Here is a 27,336-nt window from a genome sequence, read left to right on the forward strand (position 1 = left end):
TTTGTGCAGGACTAAAGTCCTGGTATCAATGGTGCTCCACCAGATGCTCCTCCGTTCAGTCCTTAACAGGGTATATGCATGAAATTGCTGTTAGTGTCAAACTTAAAGTTGAGCGAGTTTCTCTCTTTGGGGAACTTAAAGCACAGAGCACATTCCACTGAGAGTCTCTGCAAACATTTCATTTCCTAAATCACAGCCTTTCCACTTACAGTTTGGACTAAAGAGCAGACCAGCTGGACACGTGCTCATTGAGGTAGAGCTTGTAAATATAAGCTTTTTGTCTGAGAAGTAGAGGTATGTGTTTGCGCTGTGTTCAAAGACCAAACAGAACCGGCCACTTGAAGTCATAATCTCTTATTTTCTGCCACTTTCGCTCTGCCGCAGAGACAACCAGTGGCCCACCCTGACTCCACCATCCTTCCTGACCACAAATGTTGTAGTTGATTGGTGTCCGCTTTTAAAGGCGCCTTCTGTCTTTACTTTTCTAAGGTGGTCTTTTTTTTTTTGTTTACCCAAGCTTCACCCTTGTTTAAATTGTAAGGCAGGGATATATCAAGAACAGTGGGCAGTGTCCTCGGCCAAGTCAACGAGACCTCAGTTCTGTTCTGGTATCAGCTTTTTTTAGAGAGGTGTGGCTGCTGGGTTTCCCTCTGTTGCTTCCCATAACCCAAAAGCCAAGCCCAGGTCCATGAGGAGGACACTGGGAGCCAAGTCCAGGGCACACCAGGCCACACAGAATGACTTTATTCTTATACATGTCAACCTCAGGCTGAGACCAGGTCAAATGGGATCAAGCTGAACTGAAAGATGAAAAACCCTTTCATCTTCAGCCGACAAGCTAAGGCCGATTATTAAGTTAAAAGTTTTCTTTGGCTGTTAACTTTGACATGCTGTTGGTTGGTTTGTAACTACATTTTTATGACTCCTTGACAATGCACTTTTGACATTTTACAAGCCATTCATGGTCAGCTCTGTGCCTGCAACGTTTCAAAGACCCAAGTGAAGGAAGCACATTCATTACCTCCTGAAGGCTTCATTCATACTTCTTTATTAACCCTTAGGCTAACAGAGGGGTTAATGAAATTACTTCACACTAAGTCATTAATACTTTGCTTCTGAGTGGCTCCAAACGGTTCATAAAAGTTAGAAGAAAAAGAATAAAGAGCCTGCATCAATATGACCTACTGACCGCCACCTCTGGAGAAAGGCTCCTTCAACTGACTGTTTTAACAGGCAGTGAGGAGGAAATTGCATCATGGCGAATGTAGGCAGCAACAGAGGTGGTCAGTGTTGGGCTTGAGCTGGAGATGCCAACTGAAACCTGACCTTTAGGTGAGTGTTTATAGTATACAAAGGATTTCATGTATCAACACTTCTAGAGGTGTGGCACGGCTATGCATGATACAAGTGCAGTAGCGTGCAGAGAAAGTGAGTCAGATAATCGCGCTCGGAAGATGGAATGACGAAACTGAGGAGAAGTTTGATAGCGAATGAGTGTTACTCACCTTTTCTCTGTTGCTCTCTGCTTTGTTGTGTCTGCTGCCCGCGTAACTCCAGGATCTGAGATCTGATACGCTCGCGCTCACCGTGGCTCTCACGCTCTGTCTCCTGCAAAAGAAAGAAAGAGAAGAAAGACTCATATCAGCTCTTTGCATTTCAATAAAACTCCAAGTGTATCAGGCTCTATTATTTCTTCAGCCATAATGCTTCCAGGTCTTTGTCAGAGAAAATAGGCAACTTTTGTTCAAAGCAGTCAGTTCTGTGAGTGTCTGTTTGAGGTCAGCTGTTCACAACAATCTTTGGTTTGAGATTAAGGTCGAACACATGAAGAGCAACATGCTTGGTCAGCTGGAAAAGTAAAGATCTGTTTTATCTTCCATGTAAACATCTGAGAGAAGAAGACGTCTGAGCACCTAAAATAACATGCATAATGTTAATGTCTCAGATCTCCACCTAAGAGTCTTTCACATTGACTTTGGTCACTCGTACTTCTTTAAGATTGTCTGAAGTCTGAAAAAACAATGCTCCTTCTAAACCCCCAACCTGCACCTATAAGGGAAAGTCACAGCAGGAGGGAGATCTCAAACAAGTGTTTTGGCATATGTGTGGAGGGGAGAACATAGGAGGGGGAGATGAAGATGCCGGCACTACTGTTGGCCCTCTGGTGCTGACCTTGAGCTACTCCACAGGAGTATCAGCTGCTCAAACAAACCTCCTCTAAGCACGTGCACACTATGTCTTTTAATCACTCCCACACAAATCCACAACTCTTTGACGACTTACAAACTTTACTATTAAAGGGCAAACAGCTGCTCAGGTGGTATGAGTTATGCTCTAGAATGTTTAAATTATGCTTTAAAGGTGCTCTAAAAGTGGAATCTAGGTTATGAAAAGTCAGACAAAGTTAGGGTGGATCCTGAAAAAATATGCAGGACATGACCTTGCAGACTGAAAAAATAACACTTAGAGCAGATTTACAGTCTACTATTACTTCAAAGGGCTTCTGAAAACACATTCACAGGATTCAGAGCAAGAAAAAAAAGCACACACCCAACCACACAGTTCTCCATGTGTAAACAGTGTTGTCCTACACAAAAGCTACCCAGCTTTGTGTTTCTAAGAGGCTCTTAATCGATGCGGTGTGTGATCACTGAAGACAGAGTGACCAAACACAAAACCAAACAAAGTGAGAGGCAGAGGTGAGAAAGGACGGGCGGCTTTCTGCTCTGCTGACTGTGACCCTCCCCACCCTGAGCTGAGTACAGGGCCGAGCGGCTCCAATCTCTGAAGACAAAACGTAATCAGGCGCTATTGTATGAGATGGCAGCACGAGGCGGACAAGATTTTTTTATAATGGAAATACAATACGTTTTCAGTGTTTGTTTTTTGCAAATTCAAAGAGAAATCAATCTGTATTTTTATACGAAAATAAATTCTTCATGAGAGGATGACAACATTTCATCCTCCACTGTCATACACTGGTGGTTGAACCTGCCAAGTAAAGCGCCTGTTAGTGTTACAGTTTTTCTCAGTCGCTTTGATACATTTCTCAGATAAGAATTGAAATTCTCAAAACTACTTGTTCAATCTTCACATCATTGCGTCACTTGTGCACATCAAAAAAGCAGTTTCTCATTTCTTTGAACAGGTTGCAAATGCTTTGGTACATACATGCAAATTATTATGTACAATTCTCTGCTGTTTCCTACATTATCAAGTGCTTCTGTCATGTTGATCAAAATGTATTATAATGGGTCTCTGTTGAATAGTCTCACCCTCCACAACATTTAGGCATTAGTTCATCGCATAAGTCTTCACATGCAAATGGTTGAGCATGTTGTCAGAATATGTCAGTCATATTTCTGTACATTTCCATTAGACTTTTTTTTCTATATCTGTCCTGAATTGGTAAATTGCTCCCAGGTGAATCTTGACTTTCTCTAATGAAGGAAAATGTGTGAAGCATTAGATCAACCAGTTTTCTGACATAGCTCAAAGGTGCATCTCATGAACCATCAACTGGCAAGTATATATATAGCCAGAGCACATCCCAACGTTACAATGTAAAAGCATAAATTTGAATCTTGTCCAGCCTCTTGCAATCAATCTCCAACATACACTAAGGTTTAACTTACAATTTACAATAACTGTCATCAAAACTTCAGCCATAGTTTACATCAGAACGTCCCTCCAGTGTACACTGTTATATTGACAACATGACTAAGCAATTTGACTGTCTTATCCGTACACAATGAAACAAGGACTTGTCCTTCTGATGGCACTGACATGTTCATTTATTTATTTGTTCAATTTATTTGTAATGGGACCATGTACAATATTTAACATAAATGTCACCATCTGATGCATTGTACCAGAGTTAGCTTAAAGCTAATTTACATCTGCAGTCCCTTGGCAAGTCACAATTAAAACATCACATTGTAAAAACGCTCGCTTGCACACACACAAACACACAAACACACACACACACACACACACACACACACACACACACACACACACACACACACAAACACACACACACACACACACACACACACATACACACACACAAACAATCAAACAAACAATGAAACAATCAAACAAACAATCAAACAAACAAACAGTACTGTATATCAAGTTAAAAGTATCAAATCAGTGGTTGCAGAGTTGAGTGTCCTTTAGCAGACTTTTCAAGTTGACAGAGATATTTACTTTTGAGAGATGAACTAGATTTCAAGCAAGATACTGACCTCTGCAGGTAATCCATGGTGTTTTGCTATTTGTACGAATTGTTTTAAGAAATGCACTTACTGTTTTGCAAATTCAAGGATGATTCGAGAAATGTACCAAAGCGACTGAGAATAACTTTAATCAAACCCATTCACACACTGCTGGTACAGCCACGAGGGGCAGTATGGGGTTATTGGGTGTCTTGCTGAAGGACACGAGACAGCGAGACCTAGAATGGAACCCCCGACCTTCTGATTGAGAGATGACAGACTCCACCATCGATAAAAAGTACGTGTAAAATGTCATTCTTTTCAAACCCTCCACTTTCCCCCCATATGGACTTAAGTAGCAGCAAAGGAAGTGAAGCACTAAAAAAAAAGTCTCATCAGCTTTTCACAAAATTGTTAACTGATGCTCACGCACCCTGGGACGCCACACTGCAGAGCAGAAATTTAGTGAAACGCTCATTAAATGAGTCATTACAGAGTCTGATGAGCTTAGAGGACACAAACAGTCCACTGCAACAACAACACAAAAGAATGAAGGATTGACAGTAATAATGAAGAGGTCACACAAAAGGCTGAATCTTTCTGAGTGGAGTCTCTCAATCAAAGAGTCACAGGGGGGGATAATTGTGTTTGAGCTGTAAACACAATTAGAGAGAACAAGCCTCTTCTCACCGCCCCTCCTCTCTGTAGAGGAGTCAGACAGACAGCCGTCATTTCACAGCTCCCACTAAACCACAAGGAACGTATTTCTCACAGACACTGAGGCAGGAGGAGGGAAAAAAGGGAAGATAAAGTGGAACTGGAGACGTGAAGCAGAGCTGCAGGACCAGCAGCCAGCCACTCTGCTCCGTGTCATTAGCGGCTTCCCCAAACAGTCAAGACCTGTCAGAGTGGAACCGACGCTGACACCGTCCCACTCATCTGGCCTCAGGAGCTCCGTGTATGTATGTGTGTGTGTGTGTGTGGACTATAATTGTGAAAGTTCAACCCGGTAAACACAAAAACAACTGTCCTCAGCTGTGACCACAGCAAGGCGTGGGCCATCTGGATTCCACCAAAACCCTCAACTCCACAAAAAATAACAACAATGCTGAAGCACACACCTTCTGCTCAGACAAACAGCTCAGCTCCACCACAGATGACACACGCTCCCACTCTTAATGCTTCAGTTTTAACCCATCAACACACTGGTAAACTAACGTCGGATCATTTAAGGGTCTATCAAGTCTCCACGTGGACGAGAGGAGAAACCTGACGGCTCTTTTTCCATTACTGCAGCCTGAGGAACCACACACTCGGCCCACCTCCAGACGCTGAAATACAGGAGCTGGATGAAGTAGTAATCATCTCACTCACATGCACACACACACACACAGTCTGGAGTGAGGGAACCCGCAAAAACTATGAGCTGTATTTCCATTTTTTTTAACTTACTGCTCATGATCACGTGCCAATCTAAGCTTTCTTTTTTTCTTCAGCATGCTCTCTCAACTCAGTCAGCCTTTTGTTACAAACATATACGGCCTATTTTAAGAAACTAAGTTACTCCATCTTCAGTTGTCGTCTTGCATGTGATGAGTTTAGAGAGCAGACAATACCTCACAACCAAACAGCCTACCTGAACTCCTCGACACACTTAGACTTGTATCACAGAGAGGAAGAAACGGTTAAACCAAACAAAAATGTATTTAACATCTTTAAATACCCAAGTGTTGCCTCTAATTTGATTCAGAATCCAAAAGAAGTTATTAGTTTAAATTAAATTAACGTTTTTCAAAAGTCTCATCCGTCATCCACATCCTCAGAGTGAAACTTTCAACTCAAATAAAAGCAAATGAAGCAAAAGCACACAAACCTTAGAGGTAATCAGAGAGGCAGGTATGTCCCGAAGAAATTCAAAGAGGAGCTGTGACACATGACAGCAGAAACTTCAGAGTGACATTTACCTTCTTGCCTCCCTCCTTCTCCTTCTCCTTCTCTCTTCACTGTTTCTCTCTCTCTCTCTCTCTCTCTCTCTCTCTCTCTCTCTCTCTCTCTCTCTCTCCTCTCTCTCTCTCTCTCTCTCTCTCTCTCTCTCTCTCTCTCTCTCTCTCTCTCTCTCTCTCTCTCTCTCTCTCTCAGAAGTCACCCTCTTGGAGTCAGGACGTCCGCTACTCTGCTGATCTACTCCCTCAGCCACATCACAGTCACACACACTCACACAAACATGCACGCCACCACTCACAACATACACACAACCACTCACACACTCACTACCAACCAAGCCACTCCCTTGACTTCCCCTCCCTCCCATTCTGTCTCCACAGGGATCTAACCCCCCCTCCACACACACACACACACACACACACACACACACACACACACACACACACACACACACACACACACACACACACACTTGCACTTAAGGTTAAAGGGTTGCCTGGTTGACACATTAACTTCTGACACACTGTCTTTGTTTTGACCTCTTTTTCTTCTCTACAGAATGGATATTCAGCTCTTGACAAGATGTTTTATTATAACAGAACCTCACTGAAGTTTTAGTCAATTTATCTGCTCTAAAGTAACACAGAGATCATTTTTCTTGTTGCCCTCTCATTTTCTTTGACACATTTAATGAAGTTTTCTTTTAGAGCTGTTACAGTATGATTTCTCTAAATAAGCATGAGAAACATTCCAATGTACATTACTTTCCTCTGAATGTTAACCCACCAGTATTAACTTCTTCTGCGAATTGGAATCTGCTTCAACAAACAGTTAAATTACTCCAGGAATTAAACACCAAAGTCCTCCATATTTTCAATCTCAGCTGGTGTTTGTCTCAACCTGCCTTTCGTATATAAATACTGTGTGTATGTGTGTTTGGCTGCCGTGGAGGCCTATCTCCAACCTCCATCTGCCACGAGACAATTGCACACAGCTCAAAGAGATCCGCTGCTGTGATGTGAGTGGAAGGAGCCCCCCGCTGCTGCTGCAGGATGATGTTGTTTTTGGCCACAATCCTATCCCAGCACAGACAACACTGCTGTGGCACAGCTGGTGGGTTGCCGGTGTGTCCATCTGTCTGTCTAGATCCCCTCCTCTTTCCCATCAAGACTTCCAACCCCTCAACTAAACTCATCCATCACACATCCTGTAGCTCCAAACTCGGCCAATGTACAACTCAGCTGTCTGACAGGAAGTGAGGTAAAGCGGGCTTGAATGTCAGAGCATCCTGTGACGCGGACATGTTATCATCGCTTCCTTTAGGAGGACAATGGACACACACCACACACACGAGCACACACACACACACACACACACACACACACACACACACACACACACACACACACACACACACACACACACACACACACACACATACCTCTTTCTATGACTGTGGTAAGAGAAAAGTCAAAACCACCAGAGGTCTGATGAAGCAGTTGATTGTATTTTCCTTCAAAGCGCAGATACAGACTTGTGGGTGTTCCATCAGTTAAAAGATTTAAGCATCCACAATAACCACGACACTGCATCCAGTAAAAAATTTACTTTCTCCTCCTCCACAGAAAAAGTTCTAAAACACTAGAAAGAGAGCATTCATCAGAAACTGTGATCAAACGCAGAAGATAAGATAACATCTACCCCCCCTGGCAGAGTCTCCCAGACAGTTAGGCCTGATGTCTTCACATCATGTTAGCTGAAACAACCATATAATCCAATCTGATAGGCTGAGATAAGAGATAAAAGTTTGGTTCAATCCTTGAAGCACATCTGTTTTCATCCACTAGAGGGCCGGTCAGCTGAGAGAGACATCTGAAGTGATGCATTTCTAATGATTCAAACAGCATCAAAGTTTTTAATCAAGTGAGACCGATTCAATTAAAAGTCCTTTGCAGCCCTTTAAGTCTTCCGTGTCAGAGTGTGAAAAGCTGACCAGACAGCTGTGTGCAGAATGACAGTGATGAGGAGACGTCCCCCGTCAGAAACAATTTACAGCCTTCACTAAACACCGGGCTCAAAGTATACTTCATCTTTCTTCTCACTCCCGGCCAAACCTGAATATGGACGTAAAAACAAAAACACATTCTTTGCTTCGTGGCAGACATAGCATGTGTTTTGTGTGTGCTGTGTGGCTACATTCATGACACAGTGTGTGACTCAAGACACAATGCCTCTTGTTTGCTGCATTCTTCTTTGTGGCAGCAGAGAAACCTCAGCGGTTACTGTTGCCATGCAAACAAGCTCAGCAGACGCTAATTAGTCTGTGCTGGGTTCAGTTTTTTGGACATGAAAGCTAACGTGAACAAGGTTCAGGACTGAGTCAGTTCAAGAAGACAGTTCTGGTTTGTCAAGTCCGGTCTATACCAAATGGGATCCAACAAGGGCAAACAGTGTGATGGCCCAGAAGAACTACTTCAGGAGTAATGGCTGTTCACATATTCTGCTTAAATGTGCAGAACTTGTAGGCAAATGATTTGATTTGGTGTATTGGAGAGGTTTTAGTTTGTTGTGGATTTTTTCCTGTTTCTGAATTTACATTGTGTCTGACTTTGCAGCCTTTTACTTTCCAATCAAAATCTTTTGAGCTCCTTTGCCATTGTCGACCTCTGTAATATCGCTTTAGAAAGTTACATTTCTCCTTCAACTCCAATGAACTGCTGTACTCACCCCAGTTCCCATGGTGCTCTGGGGCTCCAGACTCTCAGACTCCAAGCAACGAACAGGAGTTTTACCACACTCCACAGACCCTAAAAACACACATGTAAATGTAGCATCAGTGCAATAGTTAGAAAGAAGAAAGCGACTCAGTTTCCCATCTAATGTCAAACTTCAGGAGATAAAAGATCAAACACAGATGGGATGCAGGCTGGAGTTACTGAGGATAAGATCTGAGCCGTCCTGACAGAGCTTCAAGTGAGGAAGCTGTACAGCCTGGATGTATCACAATGTTTCAGAGTGACAGGGGCCTCACACAGACCAGACAGCGCTAAGGAATGATAGGAATCCACTATCTGATCCAGCATCATAGGTAGATCTGCAACGCAACTATGGTGACCACAGGCCGCCCAACACATTAACTATGCATGCACACACAGGGATTATATGTATGTACACATTAGGTCTTTTAAAGCTACTAAATGTACTGAAATAAAATCAAACATGTTGTTTGCTCCATGTGTTTTTAATCTGTTGTTTTAGCACCTTCATCAATCATTTACATTTGTATACATTTTGCAGCAGAGGTGTGTAAAGTAGAATATGGAGGAAATAGTCTTGCTGCTATCACCAAAGCTGTTTCATATTTAAGAAGTTCATTTCACTAACTGACTCCATTTGATCTAAAAGCTGGACTCACCTTGCTGTTCGTCTCGAACCTGTCGGATGGCTGCTCGGATCATCTTCCTCTCCTCGTACTCACTGGCTGCACGGAGCTGTGCGCAAACACACAACTTTTTAGAGCATTGAGTACAAGCATATGTGTCATAATATTTCATTGTGTTTGGCCATTTGATAGTTACCATTTTTGTGAGCTCATCAATGTCCTGAATCGACTGCAGTTTTCCTGACAGCACATCCAAGTTATCGCCAGATTCTGACCTAAAAGAGAGAGAGAGAGAGAGAGAGAGAGAGAGAGAGAGAGAGAGAGAGAGAGAGAGAGAGAAAAACAGTGAAGTGGTTTTAATTGAGCGAGCACCAACTTGTGCTCATCAAGCAAGTGAGAGATCATGGTGTGTGGTATCTTAAAACAATAAACAGAAAATGCTGGACTCTATTGACTCAAACCGGAGGCCTGAGTGTGTGAAAGACAACAGAAGACAATGTCCGAGTGAACGCAGATTTTATTGGCGGAGGGACAATTCATCAGAGGACACAAAACCAAATAGAGCACAGAAAAACGAAACTCTGCTGGAACAGTTTGGACAGCAATGACACACAGACCGTCTGAAAAAAGCTGCTCTCATCCTCCCTCTTTTTGGCCTCATTTTCTCATTTTCTCCATTTCCCTGCTCGCTTTTATGTTGGTATCAATTACTCATACGTCTCTGTCATTATCTGTGCTTTTCTCCACTCGTTGGCATTAAAGGATGTGTGGCACGTCTGAGTGAAATATTTTACATTCCGTTGTGAGGCACAGGATAATGCAACTTTCAGACTGCAGACTGTTACTGAGTGTGTGTGTGTGTGTGTGTGTGTGTGTGTGTGTGTGTGTGTGTGTGTGTGTGTGTGTGTGCATGTGTATGTGTGTGTGTGTGTGTGTGTGTGTGTGTGTGTGTGTGTGTGTGTGTGTCTTGAGGCACGTGCATATATTTTCTACAGTAGGTAGGCTTCTTTAGCAGTGTAAGTGAGGCCTCCTCTGTTATTGTAACTCAAGTCGACTGAGAGCTGCAGAGAATGGAAATCATTAAGCCGAACACTGGTCTTTATAGAGACAGAGAAAGAGAAAGACAGCTTCAGGATGAGGGTCTGCTTCATATCCAGTAATTTTAAATATTTGAGTGCATCAGTTCAGACATGCAGTGATCAATAAGCACCAATAACAAGTCTCAGTCCATCGTGGTCTGTGGTCTGTGGGATTGAATGGAACTTCACAGTTCACACTCTAGTTGTGTTGTGTGATTTTCTTACTCTGGTTACACAGCAAAAGTTGCTTCATTGTTTGGAGCTTGGTTTGATTCTGTCAGGCTACCAGAAGCAGGTTTTCTGATCGTATTAAAACCTGCTGAATGAAGGCTTTTCAACTCTAAATGTTGTAAATCTGTATGATAGGAATGATTTAAGGACATCAATCAACCAAAATCCAATTAATAGTTGAATTTGATGAAACGTTGCAAGATCCAAATGATCTTCCATGACTTCTAGAGATAGTTTGTCCTGTTTCTAGTTGGTTTTTGACAAAGCTGAAAGGTGTCATTAATGCCTGTTTTTGATTTTTATACACATTCCTCAGTTGACAGACAGGAGCCTGAAGATTACTGAGCTGGAAAAACACTGAGAAAGCTCCAAATACAACAATAAGTAAGACAAACATATGATCTGAGAAATATGACTTCAGTGCTGACAGGCGGGTAATCTGATGCCATAAGGAGCTTAAAAAGTGACAGTTTTTATTGTGAGAAGTGCTTGCACAATGGAAAACGTAACAGTCGCTGCAGTTGCTGCAGTTTTCTGTCACCCATGATTCCCTGACCTGACTTTTCCAGATGTCTCCTTTATTTTCCCACTTGAGTAGAGAAATGCTGCATCTGGATTTGTGACTGCTCTCTCAGTGCCTCCAGTTGAAGTGGACTGGTGCAGGTTGTCTTTAAGGACAGGTGTCTGTGTGTGTGGTCTTACCTGTGGAGGTTCTCCTTGTCCTCCTGCTGTTTGAGGCGCGTGGGACGAAATCTCTTGCTGGCCAGAGCAGCCTCCATGTCCTCGATCTCTCTCCTCCTCAAATCCCGGATGGCTGAACGGATGAGTCGTCGCTCGTCCAGATCTACGGTTCCATCCAGCTGCACGTCAAACACAAACAAACCAAAACAAGGAAAAGACATGATGACAAATGCAAGTGTTAAAAGTTTTCTCCCACTCGTACCATAAAAAAAGTAAACCTCAGTAACATGATGGGATACATGTCCAGTGGTTTATGAATTCTCTTGCTACAGCCCAGGGTCACTGACTTGTTCTCAGCATAAGTACAGGGCGGTGAATGAGCAGAACTACAGGGAAGGAAGTGTACATCTGTAGCTCGAACTTCTGTCAGTACATTTGGCAGCCTCTCACTCTCTGTAATTAACCCCGTCAAACAAGGACAATAATGCACTTGTTTATAAGAAGCGGCGGACTTTGAGCAAATATGACCTTGTACACAAAAACAGATGTCCTTTAGGTACCAACCTTCAAGGAAAAACTGTTTTTTTGAATTTGCTTGTCGGCCCAGTGCTTTGATCTGGGCAAAAACAAGAAAACTATTCTGTAGAAACTCATCGCTTTGTAAGACTCTTCCTAAAAGTTATTCCTTGACTTTCTGCAAGTTGATTTAGTTATTTGCTAGTAGGGATGCACCAATCCTACTTTTTAGGTCCCAATATCGATATCGATACCTGGGCTATTGTATCTGCCGATACCGATACTAGCCAATCCGATCCCGGTATTGATTTAATAATCTCTATTCCTTAATGTGAGGATAGAATCATGTTTTGCAACTTCAGGCTTTTCTGACTTTGTAAACAAAATACAATAAACATTTTAAAATGACAGTATCATTATTCAAGAGATTATAAATGTGTACCAGCAGTTTAGTGAGTTAATCTTCATAACCAACAGATTTTACAATTACAATTCAACCGGGAAAAAATGCACAGACCGGCCGGCGCTGATGACGTAGGAGACGCACATGGGTGTTGTAAACACAGAAAAGCATAGAACTGAGATGACTAGATCTGCCATATGGATCGGCACTATAAATCGGCCCCTGGTCACCAATATCCGATCTAGCTTTTTGAGTCCGATCTGGCCGATACCAGGATCGGATCAGCGCATCCCTATTGACTAGCATGTTAGTACTGACACTGTACGCATTTAGCTTAAGGGATGCTGCCTCCAAATCCACCCCATAGAGCAGCTGGAGCTAATACCTAAAGTAACATCAGGTGAGTGATGTCCAGACACTATAAAACTAACCAGGCCAGGCTTGGTTCTGAATGTGTGGCAGGGAGTTAGAGGGTCAGCGGGGCAGATGAACGGCTTATAGATTAGTGATGACAGGTGATCTGACTTCCCTAATGTGAAAAGACAGGAGCACCTGAGCATGGTGCAGAGGACGAGAAACAGGCACGCTTTAACAGCTGGTGCTTGTAAGACAGGAGAAAGGTTGACTTATCAGCCAGGTGTGATCTTCTCTGGCTGTAGTTCTTGTCAGTTGAACAGTAGCCAGGCTGCAGGAGGCCTCAGAGACTCCGATGTTGAAAAGGCTCACTTAATAACACTCAGTTAGCCTTTTCATCGCTCTGACTATTAGTTAAAAGGTTTATGTTTTCAAGCAGAGGAGTAATTAACGTGTGTCAGTGTGTGTGTTTATATAAAGCGTGTCTGCAGACAGACACACAAGTTTGAAAGCTGGACGCTTTCATGTGAGCAACAGCCGTGAGCATGGGTGGGTAGGGGGAGCCCTCTCCTGTCAAAGAAGAGACAGATCTCTCTTTTTGTCGACAGCGGGAACCTGTCAACACATGCAGAGATTAGCGGCTCATCTGGCAGGATTTTTGGATACACTTCACGCACAAACACACACTTAAAGGTTCCCCACTGCACCAGTTAAAACCTGCAGAGTTGAAACCCAAACCTTTGCACGCCAACTGGTTTCCTCTAAAAGAAGCTTGATGAGGTCGCTGAGCTAAGCCTCGCACCCTGATGGGTTGAGGAGAAGGTTGACGTGCCCCCCCTGCTGGGCCCAGAGAAGGATGATGAGGAGAGGAGGGGGGGTTCTCACATGAGATGAAGGGGGGCAGTGGTTTTGAGGTCTCGCTGAGGTTTTACAAAATATTTAGCCTGAGCTGCACTAGCTCAGAGGGGCTCTCCTATATACTGTAATTTGTGGAAATTTAAGTGCTGAGCTGACTGAAAATAATGGGTCAGAGTAGAAAGTGCTCGCTGAGGAGAAGAAAATATATGAGCAAGGAGGAGAAGAATAAAAGGAGGAAAGGAAAGCGGTTATCAGGGAGGGGGGTTGACATGGTGAAAAAGAGAAAAGTGAGGCTTGGTTTGTGTATGCCTAAAAATGGGCAGATGAGAGCAGGGTGGGAAAGGACCAGATTTCGTACAGGTCATTCCTCACATTCCAGCTGACTCACAAGGAAAGAGATGGTAGTGAAATGAGCAAATCAGGATCTGGGTTTGGTTCCAGCCAACAGTAAGATGATTCAATGACCAGGAACACCAACAGTAAGATTTTTGATTGTGAAGGAAGGAAATCATGATTACACACATACTCATCTCTACCATTGTCCAGTATCTCCACACACACACGCTAACCAAATACTCTAGGGAGCTGTCTGTGACCACATTGTTATGCTTTTTGCTGAATGCATGTCATGATCTGATTATACAGCCATTACCCCGCCAAGTTTTAGCACTGACTGATTTATTTGTATTCATTATTGAGATATAAGCGAACAGCCTCAGGCTTGGGGCTCTCCTCCCAAACACTGACTTCTGCCTTGCTTTTGAAAACAGGCTTTTCAGCCATACTAGTTTAAAAATAAACCTAAATCCCATCAGAAAGAGATCAACAGAGGGAAAGAAAGCCTGAAAACAACTACCAAACTAAGAGCATGTGACAGACTGCAGAACTGTCTAAATCAGTTATAGTAATCTCACTGAATAAAGCAGAGCAGGCATGATGTGATGATAAGAGAGAGAAAAAAACAATCCCTACAAGTGCATATCAGCACTTTCAGACTCTCCTCTCACACTAAGTTTTAAATGGACCAATCGGGTCACAGATAGCTGCACGTGGAGTCAACTTGGATTGGTTGCAACATGTGAACACTCAATTCAAATGGCTAATAGAGCTGGCACCAGACCAGCAGCTGTAACAGACTTTTCCTTTACGTATTTTAACAAGGAAAATAAAAATGTCCTTGACCAATAACTTCCCTGCACAGGAAGTTAATGAGTGGGCGTAACTCAAGCAAATAAAACACACCTTAAACTTGGGTGCCTGCCAGGGAAAACAGAGCAGCCGTTGAAGGACCAGAGACGGAAACACAAACTGGTGTAGAGTCCTTTTGACAAAACCACCACAGTCTGTGTTTAAAATAAATCTAGTTACACAGTGACAGCACCTTCCCACTGACCGATCTCAAAGGCATTTCTCAAACTGAGTCACAGACCTCGTGGTTTACCAACTGTCACTCTGCCTCCAAACAACAATACTGTGACCCAAAGAGCAGCCGTTAAATCCAGACAGACAGACGGGTTCCTTCTGCTGCTAACAGACGTATGAGTCAGGAATAACACATAACCTATAGGCCACATACACGTGTGTATGTTTTACTGAAAATGATGCAGTCATCGAGACGTCACAGAGCTGTCAGCACCTTTAATGACGGCTGAGGTAGTGGAGGGAGTAGTCACGCTTCAGTCTGGACCTGTACTAACTGAGGCCTACAGGTAAGACAGCCGCTACCTGACTCAGGCAGAGGGATAGGATGGAGGAGGTGAGGAGGACTGAAAAGGATGAAGACAGAAAAGAAAAGCCTTTAGAAACTAGGCCACTTGCTTAGATTCAGCTGCACTTGCTCATAAAATGTGTCTATAATTGCCTTATTCAGCAGGGATCATGCTGTGGTGAGGATCAAATAAACAAAAAAATTTTTGAATGTATCACAAACAGGCTTGTTAAGGCTTGCGCTTTACCGTCGATTGCTTTGAGTCACTTCCTGCAGAGCACCAGCTTTCTATGGAGTCAAAACCTCAAACCTATCCAAAGTGATCCCACTGAAGCAGCTCAATCAATCACAGCCAATTAGAGAGAGTTCATGGTTTAGCAGTAATCCCAACCAGCTGGTGACACACTCCTGAGGACAGGAACACCCTCTGAGCTCATCTGCTGCACATGAAAGTGAATGAGAGAGTTACATTTGTGATCTGAAAAGTTCATGGGGTCAGTTTGATTTGTAGTGCTGCACATGGAAACAGCCACAGAAGTGGTCAAACACGTCAAGGTCACTCAGGTAGTAAAAATACACTAAGCTTCTATTAAAAGGGGGGCTGCCGTCTGTAGCTGAGCTTAACACACACACGCTGTGACGGCTACCTGTGGGCGCAGCACTGAAGCAGGATTAAGATCTGTGGGGAGTGAAAAGAGTCAGACCACTCTGCTGAATTACAGACAGCAAATATTGAACAAGTTCAGATTTGTGTTAATGCGCTTCTTTTCTCTGCTCTTTTCATTAGAGCATCTTTTCATAGCAACACAAACATCCATGGGATCTGAGCTCTGTCTTTCAGATCTCACTCCTTTAGACTGGTTTCTTGCACTTTCTGAGGCTGCATGTAGTAACAACAAGCTTTAAGAGACCCACAGAAAAGATGCATTTCTATTTTGGTCAATTGCAAGATGGATATCATCACCCTATTAAAATAATGGCCTAAGTAATTTTTTGACAAAAATTAGTTTTTGGCCTAAATCATCTCTTGATGATTCTGGCCACCTCTGGTAACATCACCTTAAACCTTAGTTGAAAGGATTATGCTCTTTATGCCCTATAGGACAACGGCCTATGTCAAGGCTTGATTCTTTAAGATACACTTGTCGAGCGTCATCACTTCTTTGACAATTTGCCACATAGTTAGGCAAATCAAGATGACCGAGAATGAAGATTCAGGGGACTGAATAGTACTGGGATAGGTACAAAAACCCAGCAAAGAAGAGCTGGACAAGTGAGGAGAGGGACATGCCTTCTCAGCATTTGATTGACCTGACATTTTTTTAATTTAGGTTAGAGTTATTTACGTTTTGAGTTTGCTTTATGGAATTAAAGGACAGTTAATAGTCAGGTTTCAAAAGGTTGTCAAAACTGGATGTTGGAAATGGGTTAAGTTCAATAAAAACCCAGCAAACAAGACCTGGAGAAGTGAGGAAAGGGACATGCCTCCTCAGCGTTTGATTGACCTGACATTTGTTTAATTTAACTCAGGGTAATTTCAGTGAAAGGGCAGTTTAAGCTTGGTTTAAAATTGCCTAAGTCCCTTTATTCTTTAACGTTACATAATTGACACACAACGTTCTATGTATGTCAACAGTCATCCACTGTCAAGGCCTTTTTGATTGAAATGATTAATAAATATCATATGCTCTGCATTTGGTAATGTTTTTTGTGTTTTCCCAAAAACTTTAAAAAATGACGTAGGCCACTATTTTAATAGGGTGACGATATCCAATATTACAGGCCACTCGAGCAGACCTCGTGTATCTCTTCTGTTGTGTTGTGTGTCTGTGGTGGACAAAGGTTAGGTCAAACATCACAGGGCTGTTTGCAGACGACATCTACCTTCACTCTACCTCCCGCACACACCAACTCTGCCTCGTCTGGGAGTAAAATGACCCCTCAGGCCGAGTCTCGACCTTTAGACTCCCAGAGGGTGCACGTGTACTGTTCTGTTAGTGTATTTAACACTTTCTACTCTTAACTATGACGTGTTGCACTAATTCCCTAACACAAAGGAGTATGTATGCTTTCTAGAAGAAATGTGTTCGTTTGAGCATGAGGGTCCACGTGCGTTGGGGGGGGGGGGGGGGGGGGGGGGGGGGGGTACTGTGTGTTTGTGCATGTAATGAGTGCTACAGTAATAATTTCCAGAGCCCACTGAGGTTAAAGTGCAGCCAGGCAGCAGATCGGATCAGTGCTTTAAACTCACTTGTGTCGAGCCCACAAGTGAGTTTGTCCTTATAAGGATAGATGGGACACTCCCGGTAGAAGAGCTGAAGTGGATTACCAGCTGCCACCGAGGAAACTGGACTGCAAGCAGTCATTGAGGCAGACACAAATAAACACAAAGAAAGGGTAAGAAAGTTCAAAAATATTTAATAATATCTCTTTATTGCCTCGCTTTGGGGAAATACTCCAATCTGAATGAGGTGGAGCCTATAAATCCTTTTGTAAACGCCTCACGATAACAATGCATGCATAAAGTGGTGTGACTCACACACACACAAACACACACACAGACAAATGGAAATATAATCAGGATACATGAGAGCCCTGCAAGGCATGGAACTACCTGTTCCGCAGACAAGGGAGTTTCAGTCACCTCTCGGCTGAAAAATGAACAATGAAACAAACCAGATTCAAGGTTCCACTCATTGTCCAGCACTGAACACTGAGCCTTATTGTCTGGGTTGAAATAACAGAGGGAGTACCTATGAAATATAGAAGTTGGGGAGGATAACTGTACACGTTGTGGACTGGCCAACACGTGTGGGAGGCTTAACCTTTATTCATAAGTGGATGGTAGGACGGAGGCCCGGGGCAGACCTGGGAAAACAGTGTCCCCTTTACACTTGAGGTAGCAGGCATAAAGAATGGGCGCTTTGAGGAATGCATGTGGGTCTGAGGGGGGGCACCAGCATCAACACTGTGCTATAGGACTGTAGTGATGCACTGCAGACACGAGTTGTTGCAGACTCATGCTCATCACATAGCGTCTTACATTAGTGCAGCAGACTCATGCTGATGGACTTATCAGTGCATACATGATTGTGCACATGTGGTCATTGCTCTGATCTTAGCTGTGACCTTTCAGCTCTGTAAAGGACCTCAAAGTGAATTCAATTTTGCAGCATGGTTGCATATATATACCACCTTTACGCTATAGCTGTTCACGGACACAAGAGCATATTGCACTGGGGCCTGATCCACCACCTCAGTGAGACAATTTGGCCCATTTCGGCTGTCTAGCTTCAAACAATCCATCCTGTTTGAGTGAATGGTTTCCTCCCTGAGCTGCAGGTCAGGTTACAAAGAGAGATCCAGGTCAGTTACTGCTTGTTTGACACAACTCTGACCCACATTTGTGAGCGGGTTTGATGACGAGGGACTTATATCAGACAACACTGTAAAGAAAAGTGTACGATGCTACATTAGGTCCATTAAAGAACTGTGGCAGCTAATGTCTTTGCAAGCAGAGACGCTGGAGATGACAGATGTCGTAAGACCTCACAAGATGTGTCAAATCTTTGCAGGTCCGCTTGATTATAAGATAAGAAAGTTTGAGAGTAACTTTTCATAGGAAAACGACAGAGAAATGGAGCAGTCCAGAGTTTTTTGTGCAGCATATAAATATCTCCCCCCATAGGTCAGAGATCAGATAGCGTATGACAGACTTCAGCAGGAAGACGCTTTCATGAATGAAGAGATAAGAGAGACTGGATTGGATTTTGCACTTCAGGCGGCGTCGTCCTTTGAGCAGACCCAGGTCACAGTGGGAGCTAGAGCATGATACATTTTCACCAAATATGGGACATCCCTGGTCACACTGGAGCCCTGCGTGACTGTCTCTTTTAGTTTAATGAGATAAGAGCCAGGGGGTGAGAGGGGCTCTCCCACATGGGAGAGGGGCACAAACAGTTTGTTCTAAGAGATCCATGAGAGCCAGCCATGCTGACTCCCAAAATCCAGCAAATTATCCACCACTATAACAAGGGGGTTTAAAGACACACACAGAGATTTAGTCAAAGCCAAACAAACTCCAACAGATCAGCTGGTAGCATCAGTGGGCTGGAGAGCAAAACATCAACATCCGCTGGACAATTACTACTGGATCTCAGGAAATGTCTCTCTCCTGAGGGACGCAATATGGAAAAGGCCAAAAACTTTTGACATTTCTCTCTAATGTGTCTGTATCGCTCTCTTCCATCTATTTTATTTCCCATTTAAAAGAGCTATTCTTCCCTAAGCTGGAAGAATGGGAAATATGCAACTTCTATTCAACCGGTTTAATTTGTATGCAAGTTGGCACAAAATCCAGAGCGTCTCTGCTCCTGCAGCGCGCTGCATGCTGTTGCCACACCTTCATGCTAAAATGTAGAGCCAAAAGCTGCTGCAACAAAAGCAAAGTCCTGCTATGGTGCCTTACAGCTGGGAAACTGTGCTGTTTTTTTTGTTGTTTTTCTTGGCAAATGGTGCTTCACATCACAGGCACCCTTTCAATGAGAATGTTCTCTTTCCCTGAGTGAAACAGTCAATCTTCATCTGTTTGCATTAATGAATACATTTGATTTTGGGGGCATAAATAAAAAATATGCTAATAAAAAACACTGGCAGCTAATGAGATTATAGATCAGGCATGGAGTCCACAGAAACAGCAGCCATAAAGTAGATTTTTAAACATATGGTAAGTGTTTCTTCTGAGTCCAAGACACCTGGAAAAAGTCTAAACAGAAGCTTGACGTGTGTCATGGAAACAAAACTTCTGAGCAGCAAAAATATTAAAAGTCAAATTGGGATTTGCAAGCCAGAGACGCCTGGTGGTTGAGAAGCAGACAGAGGGTAAAAAGCACACCTTCAATCCCTACTCCAGACCTTTTCCATTTGGCAGAATGATGATCTGGACAGATGGAGATCAGTCACACAAGTGCTTTCTGCTGGATCAATTACCACACAGTGGAAGACACAAGGGCAGCTCTGACAGCAAAGTCTGTCTCTTAGCTGACCTGGTTTATATCTCTGTGTATTGACTGCTATGCTGCACGGATCATATGATTCAGGTCAATTTGACAGCAGCTGGTGTCAATTTTATTTGTCAAGCTGTATTTCTTTCAACTCCCTCAGTAAACACAGGTTAGTTCTGCTGTTTAGGACATCATCTTGAAGATGTAACTATCAGGGAAGTCACGTGTTTGTGACGTTAATTCCTCAAGGTTCTGTACCTGGGCCGATGCTATTCCTGTCTGCTTCCTAATATCATCAGTTAAGATTAAAAAAGTTTCACTGTTATGCAGATGATACTCAGTGACACTTATCAATATGAAACTAGTCAGTCAACTTAACTCGAAACATTCCCTCTGAACATAAAGACCCACTTTACCAGCACCTTCCAGCTGACCCAGAGAAACTGAAGTTATTATTAAAGTCTGTCTCTTATCTGACTCTCTCTCTCTCTTTATATATATACATATATATATATATATATATATATATATATATATATATATATATATATATATATAATGAAATTACATAATGGTATAACTGCACTAGAAGGCATAACTAGATGGCATAACTCTGGTCTACTTCACCACACTTAGGTCAGCATTTACTCTATCCTGCAGCTCATTTCATGCCATCTTGCATTTTGACAGTTGCAGGAAGGTAAGAGCGAAGAAAAGGTGGGATGTGCCAAAGTCAATAAAACACCTTTGTTACAGTCTCACAGCTTACAGTGTTTTATTGACAAAAGGTATCCTGATAAATGTTTTACGGGAAGGAAATCCACTCAACCCATTTGTAAAGCATTTACACAATGCAATCACTAAATCTAAACAAAACTTTGAATATAAAAAAAGGGGTTTTAATGTATTACCCTCCTCAGAACAGCACAATTTATTCAAAAGGAGCAAATGTAATCATAAATATGGTTGAAATCCTGAAACTGTTAATTTACTCAGTGGAAGGAGAATGTAAGCCCATTACCTCACTGAAACACCTCTGTGACATTTGTTTGTTATACTTGGTGATAAACTGCCACATCCTTTCTATTATGACACTTTAAAATGACAAAAAGTGCCTGCTGAGATTTTTATTAATGGAATACTTTGCCTATCCAAATGCCTGGTTATATTCCTCAAGTATCCATTTATATTCCAAAATGACAAAATAAAACCATGTAAGGACTCGGCACACAGTGAACTCGCTTTAAACTTTCAAAGTGAAGTCATTCGCTGTTGTACATGTTTAATCGGGCTCCATCTACTCTGACTTATTGTTGCAGATCAACAAGCTTAAAGGCCAAAGACCAAAAATAGGCTTTGTTGGAGTTTATTTGCACATCACCTCAAAGTTCACTGCTTTCTTTTCTCATCGCTTCAGAGCCAAAAATGGCAGCCTATTTATAGCAGTATCCAGTAACAAAAGTTTCCTGTTTAATCAAACAAACAAGCGACTTTCTTATCTCTCGCTCCCTGCTTGTGTATTTGGATATTGAGTGCCAGGAGCAGAAGTCTGCAGGCTGTAACTCAACTGTTGGACTATGTACGCAAAAAATAGGAGATAACTCAGTTGCTACTGTGTCACTCTAGGAGGAAAAACTGATCCTGAATGATTAACTCTTTGCAGCTTGCTTAGTGACACTTCTGAACTTAATCAACATTGCGTTTGTGAATGTAGGAAGGGAGTGAAAACCTCAGAGAATGAAAAAACGATGTGCACTTGGAGCACTGTTTGTAGTGTAGAGCCAAGGGGACTTTTGTCACTCAAGGCAAGAGAAACAGTCAGAAAACAGCCTGTAAACATCTACCATAGGTCAAAGGCAGAAATGTTCAACTGTTGGAGAAGCAGGTGGTATCAATGCTCAGGGGCATTAAACACTTGAGAGTTGTTTTTGTTCTTTGACTCAGTGTGTGTGTATATATGTGTGTGTTTAGTAAGAGGATGGGGAATGTATTCAAAGGAAGATCTGTTGCATGCAGCAGCTTGTTTTGTGAAACTCTGCAGGGAAAGAAAAGATGAAACACATTTCATGATAGCTAAAGAGGCTCAGGTCTTGTCTGTATGCACTGCTGGTTTAAAATGTATTTTCTTTTATTTGATTAAACTTGTGATTATATCATCAATTAATCATTTGCGTACAATGTATCAAACATAGTGGAAAAAAACTGTTTAAACCAAGCGGGAACCTCTGGTCTCAAACTATGAAGCCCATGCGGAAGTGTTATAAACTGCAATTCATCGAGAATCCGCTTGAGGCTGGCTGCAGAAATACCGGAAACCACATAGACACCAATTCAAAAAAGGCAATCTTTACAGCATTAATAAACATGTTTACAGCCTGATTCCAAAAACGGCTTGGCTCTACGAAGCTAATTTCAGAAGATATTAAGATTACAAGTTTTTGCCCAAATAAGGACATGACTGACTTGACTCCCGGTCGGGAACACATAGCTGTTGGCTAGGAGGCTATAACTCCGCCTCTTTACGTACCACTCTGCCTGGTTGAGTTCTGCATTTCCAATATGGCTGCCGCCGTCGATTGGCTTCAAAACAGCGCTCAGGAACAGATGGGTGACATCACGGATACTACGTCCATTATACAGTCTATGGTTTAAACTTCCCACAGCACGATGTAATACTTCTAAATGTCTTTTTCTGTCAATAACAATAACCTACAACTTTTACCATGAAGAGACTTACATAAGTATTGCACTATTAATAAAGTCTGTCAATTTTTTGGGAGAATATTTGCAGCTTGATTCGACTCCAACTTTAACCATAGTAAATAAGTGCTATATTTAAAAAACCTCTTCTTTATTCAAGTTTAAGAAAAATGGAAAAAACAGCCCTCACATATATTTGAAATCTCCCAGACAGTTATATAATGCAGCATAATTTTTCCCATTTATTGGGTCCTGATGACGAGGCTGACATTTGGACATGTCCCCTGGGGGTTCAGGCGAACCTGGGACTGTACTCAGAGCCACACAAAACAAACCCATTCTTCCTCTCAGACTGTAGCCGTTGAGCCCTTGTCAACGCACAAAGGGTCCAGAGAGCCATAAAAAGAAGACCCGGGGGTCCCATAGATCACTGAGGCCGGACCACAGAGTGAAATTGCCCTATTTTAAACATGTGTGAATGCTTTTTGCTCACCAGGGAGAGGGGATGGTCACAGGGCCTGTAAGACTAGTTACAAATCATTATGTGAGACATGCAGCATGTGAAAGCAGCCCAGCAGGCGCCACAGACACAAACGTCTGCTAGGGCGGTCATTTCAACCGTGCACGAGCAGACCACAAGCTACAACAGTACAATGTTGCAGGTACTGATAATACTCAGTGCATGAAAACAGGGAGGGGGCTCAGAGATAATTAGAGAGGAGATCTTGGAGTGGATGACAGCTGCTTTAGTCAAACCTTCCTCTTAATAGACAGGTGCACAGGTGCAATAACAACACCTGGCTCGTCCTGCAGGTTCCACACACTATTGCCACACTTCAGTTTCAGGTCAGTAACAACTGATAATCATCACTCTCAGAGCTTCTAATCAGCTGATAAAATCTATTTTTAAGTGATAGTTGTCTGAGCTGTTTGGCTGGAAGGAGTTTCTCTCTGACTGCAGCAGCTTTTGTGTCCACAAACCTTATACTGACGACCTGCCACAAACATCCTCTCCGAAAGAAAGTGGGACACCAACTGATTAATTTTGTGAATATTTAAGTAGTTTAGGGGGTGGGAGAAAGGAAAAATGCTTTTCCTTGTTGCCATGGAGGGGATTAAATGAGCAGTATAAAGGCAGACTGGGCTTTGAATAGGAGTGGAGTGACGGGATTAGTGGCGTTAGAGAGGCCGCCATATGACCTTCTGACTCTTTGGTTCATTACATGCAACACAGGACTGGAGTTGTTTAATAGGAGCTCCTCCACCCAGCTTTACTGGAGGTTTAATTAAGCCGGGCATCTCCAAACATCCATCATCCTTTAATAGTGTCCTGAAAAACAACTTCATTCAGACACAAATCCTGAGTATAAAACACAACAGAATAATGAGGTGTTAGATTTTATAAAAACTAAGTATAAAAAGGCTCTATTTCTGTCTCTGTGGAGCAGAATTGAAACTCCATCGCAGCCCGCATGGACTTCTGTCAGAGTTTGTTTCACCACGGAAAACTCTGACACTCAAGTCACCTCCAACATCATCAGAGAAAATGTGGGATCTGTTTGACCTTTTAGCCAGTGGTCTCGTCTGAGGGAGGAAAAAAATGTGGGGACGATGCTCTGCATTTCAAACCTGTCTTAGTACTGTGTTGAGCGTCAGTGTCATATGATGATAAATACACGTATGAATTCCAGCGTCCGCATGATACATGTTTTATTTTGCTGCGGCTGCACCTTCCTAGACAATGCCAGTATTTTTACAGCCAGTCTGTCACAGGACATCTAGGATGATTCAGACAGAACTTTAAGAGACCAGCTCAAATTTCACTTCAGTATTGGAGGAATACCTTCTAAATAACCTTTTAAAAAGACAAAAGCTTAAACTTTGTAGATCTGGAGGACTAGAAAACACAGGAGGTTTTTAAGAAAGCTTTAGATGATAGATCTGTAGCGTCAGCTTTTAATACTTCTCCTTTATACTCAATGTAACTCTCCCTTTCCTGCTATATGAATAATCTCATAAGATTACTGATCAAAAGAAAACTCTCGCCATCATTAAATCATGAGACTGAAGGGAAAACATAACTTAATACCTTCCTGCTGTCATGCAAAGTCATTTCTGACATTTGTTTGGCCTTTACGTGATTTATCTCAAAAAAGCCCCCAGACTTTTTGGTAAATAATGGACTAATAATAATGAGCAGGCTGTATTTACACAGTATTTAAACAGTCTCAGGCAGGTCAACAAAACATTACATTAGTGTCCTGCCTTGCTCCAAAGTAAACAGCCTTTTCTTGATCTCCTTATCTCCAGAAACAGAAATGAAAATGTTAGTCAGGATAACGACTTCGGAAGTCAAGTTATTATCAGATACTGTAGCCGTAATTATTAGGGAATGAACACACCAGATGTTTTATGTACAGCTGTTACTTATGTGCGTATATGAAGCTGTGATTCAGAGGAACTCAGTGTATCCTCATCTGAACACAGACAGGCTGACTCATGCATCTTTGTAAAAGTGTCAGCGCTACAGGTGTTATGTTTATGTCAGACTGACTGATTCTTCACCTTCTCTGCCTCGGGAAATTATTTGGACATGACTAATATAAACAGGAAGTCTTGCTTTTGTACATGTTTGCAATCATACACTACATACTGATTTATTGTTCATGATTGTGACGTAATGTCTACTCCAATACTGGTAAAATAAATCAATATGAATCACCTCCTTGAGAAATAATGATCGCATTATGATATGTCTAGTGTTTGTTACTATGTTTACTGAAAATTAATCTGAGCCAGTTCTTATCTTTTTACATTGAGTAACAAAAACAACGTATCTTTAAGAAACTCTTACTTTTTTATATTTTTTCTTGAAGATTGTGTATGTTTTGATTATCAAACAATTAGATTAACTGGTTAAAAACAAAAACAAATAAATGAAACAGTCATTCCCCTCATTCTTTAGATCTGCAGATATATGTATTAATTTCACAATCCTTCTACAGCACCTCTGCAAATGTCTTGTTTAGTCCTTTTTACCAATCTATAACTCAGAATTAAGACATGTAAAAAGAATAAAATACTATTTCAACAACTAAAGTTAGGGATTATTTCCTGGAGATTGAAAAGTTGTTCCAGGTTTACAGTGAGGGGTTACAGTGTAGTGTAAAGGTCTGATGTGTGAGGAAACCCTGTCAGGATCAGACTGAGTTACCACCAAGTGAGAGATTGGTAAACATACCTGGACAAGGGATTAATATTATGTTGAATATTGGCTGCCACAGGAACAAATAAGTAGAACAGTGTTGAGTTTCAGGATTACAGCTATAACAGTATAATGATGGGGGAATTGAAATAGCTTCATTCATTCTTTGTGACATGAATAAAAGTTACTTCTGAAGATACGCTTGACGTCCCTCGGTGAACTGCAGTAACATCACAGACTATTATCAAATAACAGCGTCATTTTTATCTTCAGTTTAGACTTTCATCATTTACTCACGAGTGCTCGCAGAGAGGGCTCATCCAGCGCAGAGTAGCTGTCCACGGACATTTCTATCTGTCTGCTCCGGCTCAGGTGAGACCACAAAGTCTGGATGGGGAGTCTTGATGGGTTCTGGTTTCCCGGTCAACGTGTTGCCTTCCACCTGCACAACTTGTTGCTGTTTTTGTCTCCTTTCTCTTTCTATCTCTCTATCTTTTTTTAAATAAGAGCAGACTATGTCAGTAAAAACTCGGTTGAAAACTTCTTTCTGAGTCAGTAGAAATGCATCCGTATCCCACTTCTGTTGAGCATATTTCGGTCCTCTTCTGTCGTCTCTTGAGTTCCAGTACAAGCTGAAACAGACCCACACTCTCCTGCGAGGAAACGCTGGCAGCTTTTTGAACTGAGGATTCCCACTGAAAGGTGAAGGCCCGCCCCTCTCTGTCTCCGGCTTCTTCTCTCGGCGAGCATTCAAAGCGCGCCGCTCGGAGGAAAGACGCAAAACCATGTCCGTGTATGGGGAGTACTTTGTGCCACCTAGTCCAGTGATTCTCAAATGGGGGTCCGCGTACCCCTAGGGGTACGTGGGAGTACTGCAAGGGGTACGTGACAAATATTTAAAAAATAAAAAAAGTTGCAAAAAAACAAATAAAAAAAAAATCTGGTTAAAAACAACTATATCAACAGCATTTAATTCTTATTTCAATGCAACATCAAATAGGACACTATTTCCAAATTGAGCATATTCATTCATAAAATAAATTATTTGCAAA

The 27,336-nt window shown here is 42.2% G+C and overlaps 1 protein-coding gene across 4 annotated transcripts in view; it reads right to left on the minus strand.

Moving 5' to 3' along the window:
• The window catches only part of smtnb (smoothelin b), a 51,277-nt gene extending 24,144 nt beyond the window's left edge, over positions 1–27,133 (minus strand). The window contains exons 1-6 of one of the 4 annotated variants that reach the window (XM_034691524.1): positions 26,582–27,133; positions 11,559–11,716; positions 9,743–9,821; positions 9,580–9,655; positions 8,892–8,971; positions 1,506–1,608 (exon numbers count right to left, since the gene is read on the minus strand). In XM_034691524.1, coding sequence (XP_034547415.1) covers positions 1,506–1,608; positions 8,892–8,971; positions 9,580–9,655; positions 9,743–9,821; positions 11,559–11,716; positions 26,582–26,632 — 547 coding nt within the window. In that variant the 5' untranslated portion in view covers positions 26,633–27,133. Of the gene's footprint in view, positions 1–1,505; positions 1,609–6,093; positions 6,269–8,891; positions 8,972–9,579; positions 9,656–9,742; positions 9,822–11,558; positions 11,717–26,581 lie in introns of those variants that run through there. The other 3 variants (XM_034691523.1, XM_034691522.1, XM_034691525.1) reach the window with 3 other exon arrangements.
• Between the last annotated feature and the right edge of the window lie 203 nt (positions 27,134–27,336).

Source organism: Notolabrus celidotus, chromosome 9 (assembly GCF_009762535.1).
Source record: "Notolabrus celidotus isolate fNotCel1 chromosome 9, fNotCel1.pri, whole genome shotgun sequence".
NCBI classification, from domain to species: domain Eukaryota; kingdom Metazoa; phylum Chordata; class Actinopteri; order Labriformes; family Labridae; genus Notolabrus; species Notolabrus celidotus.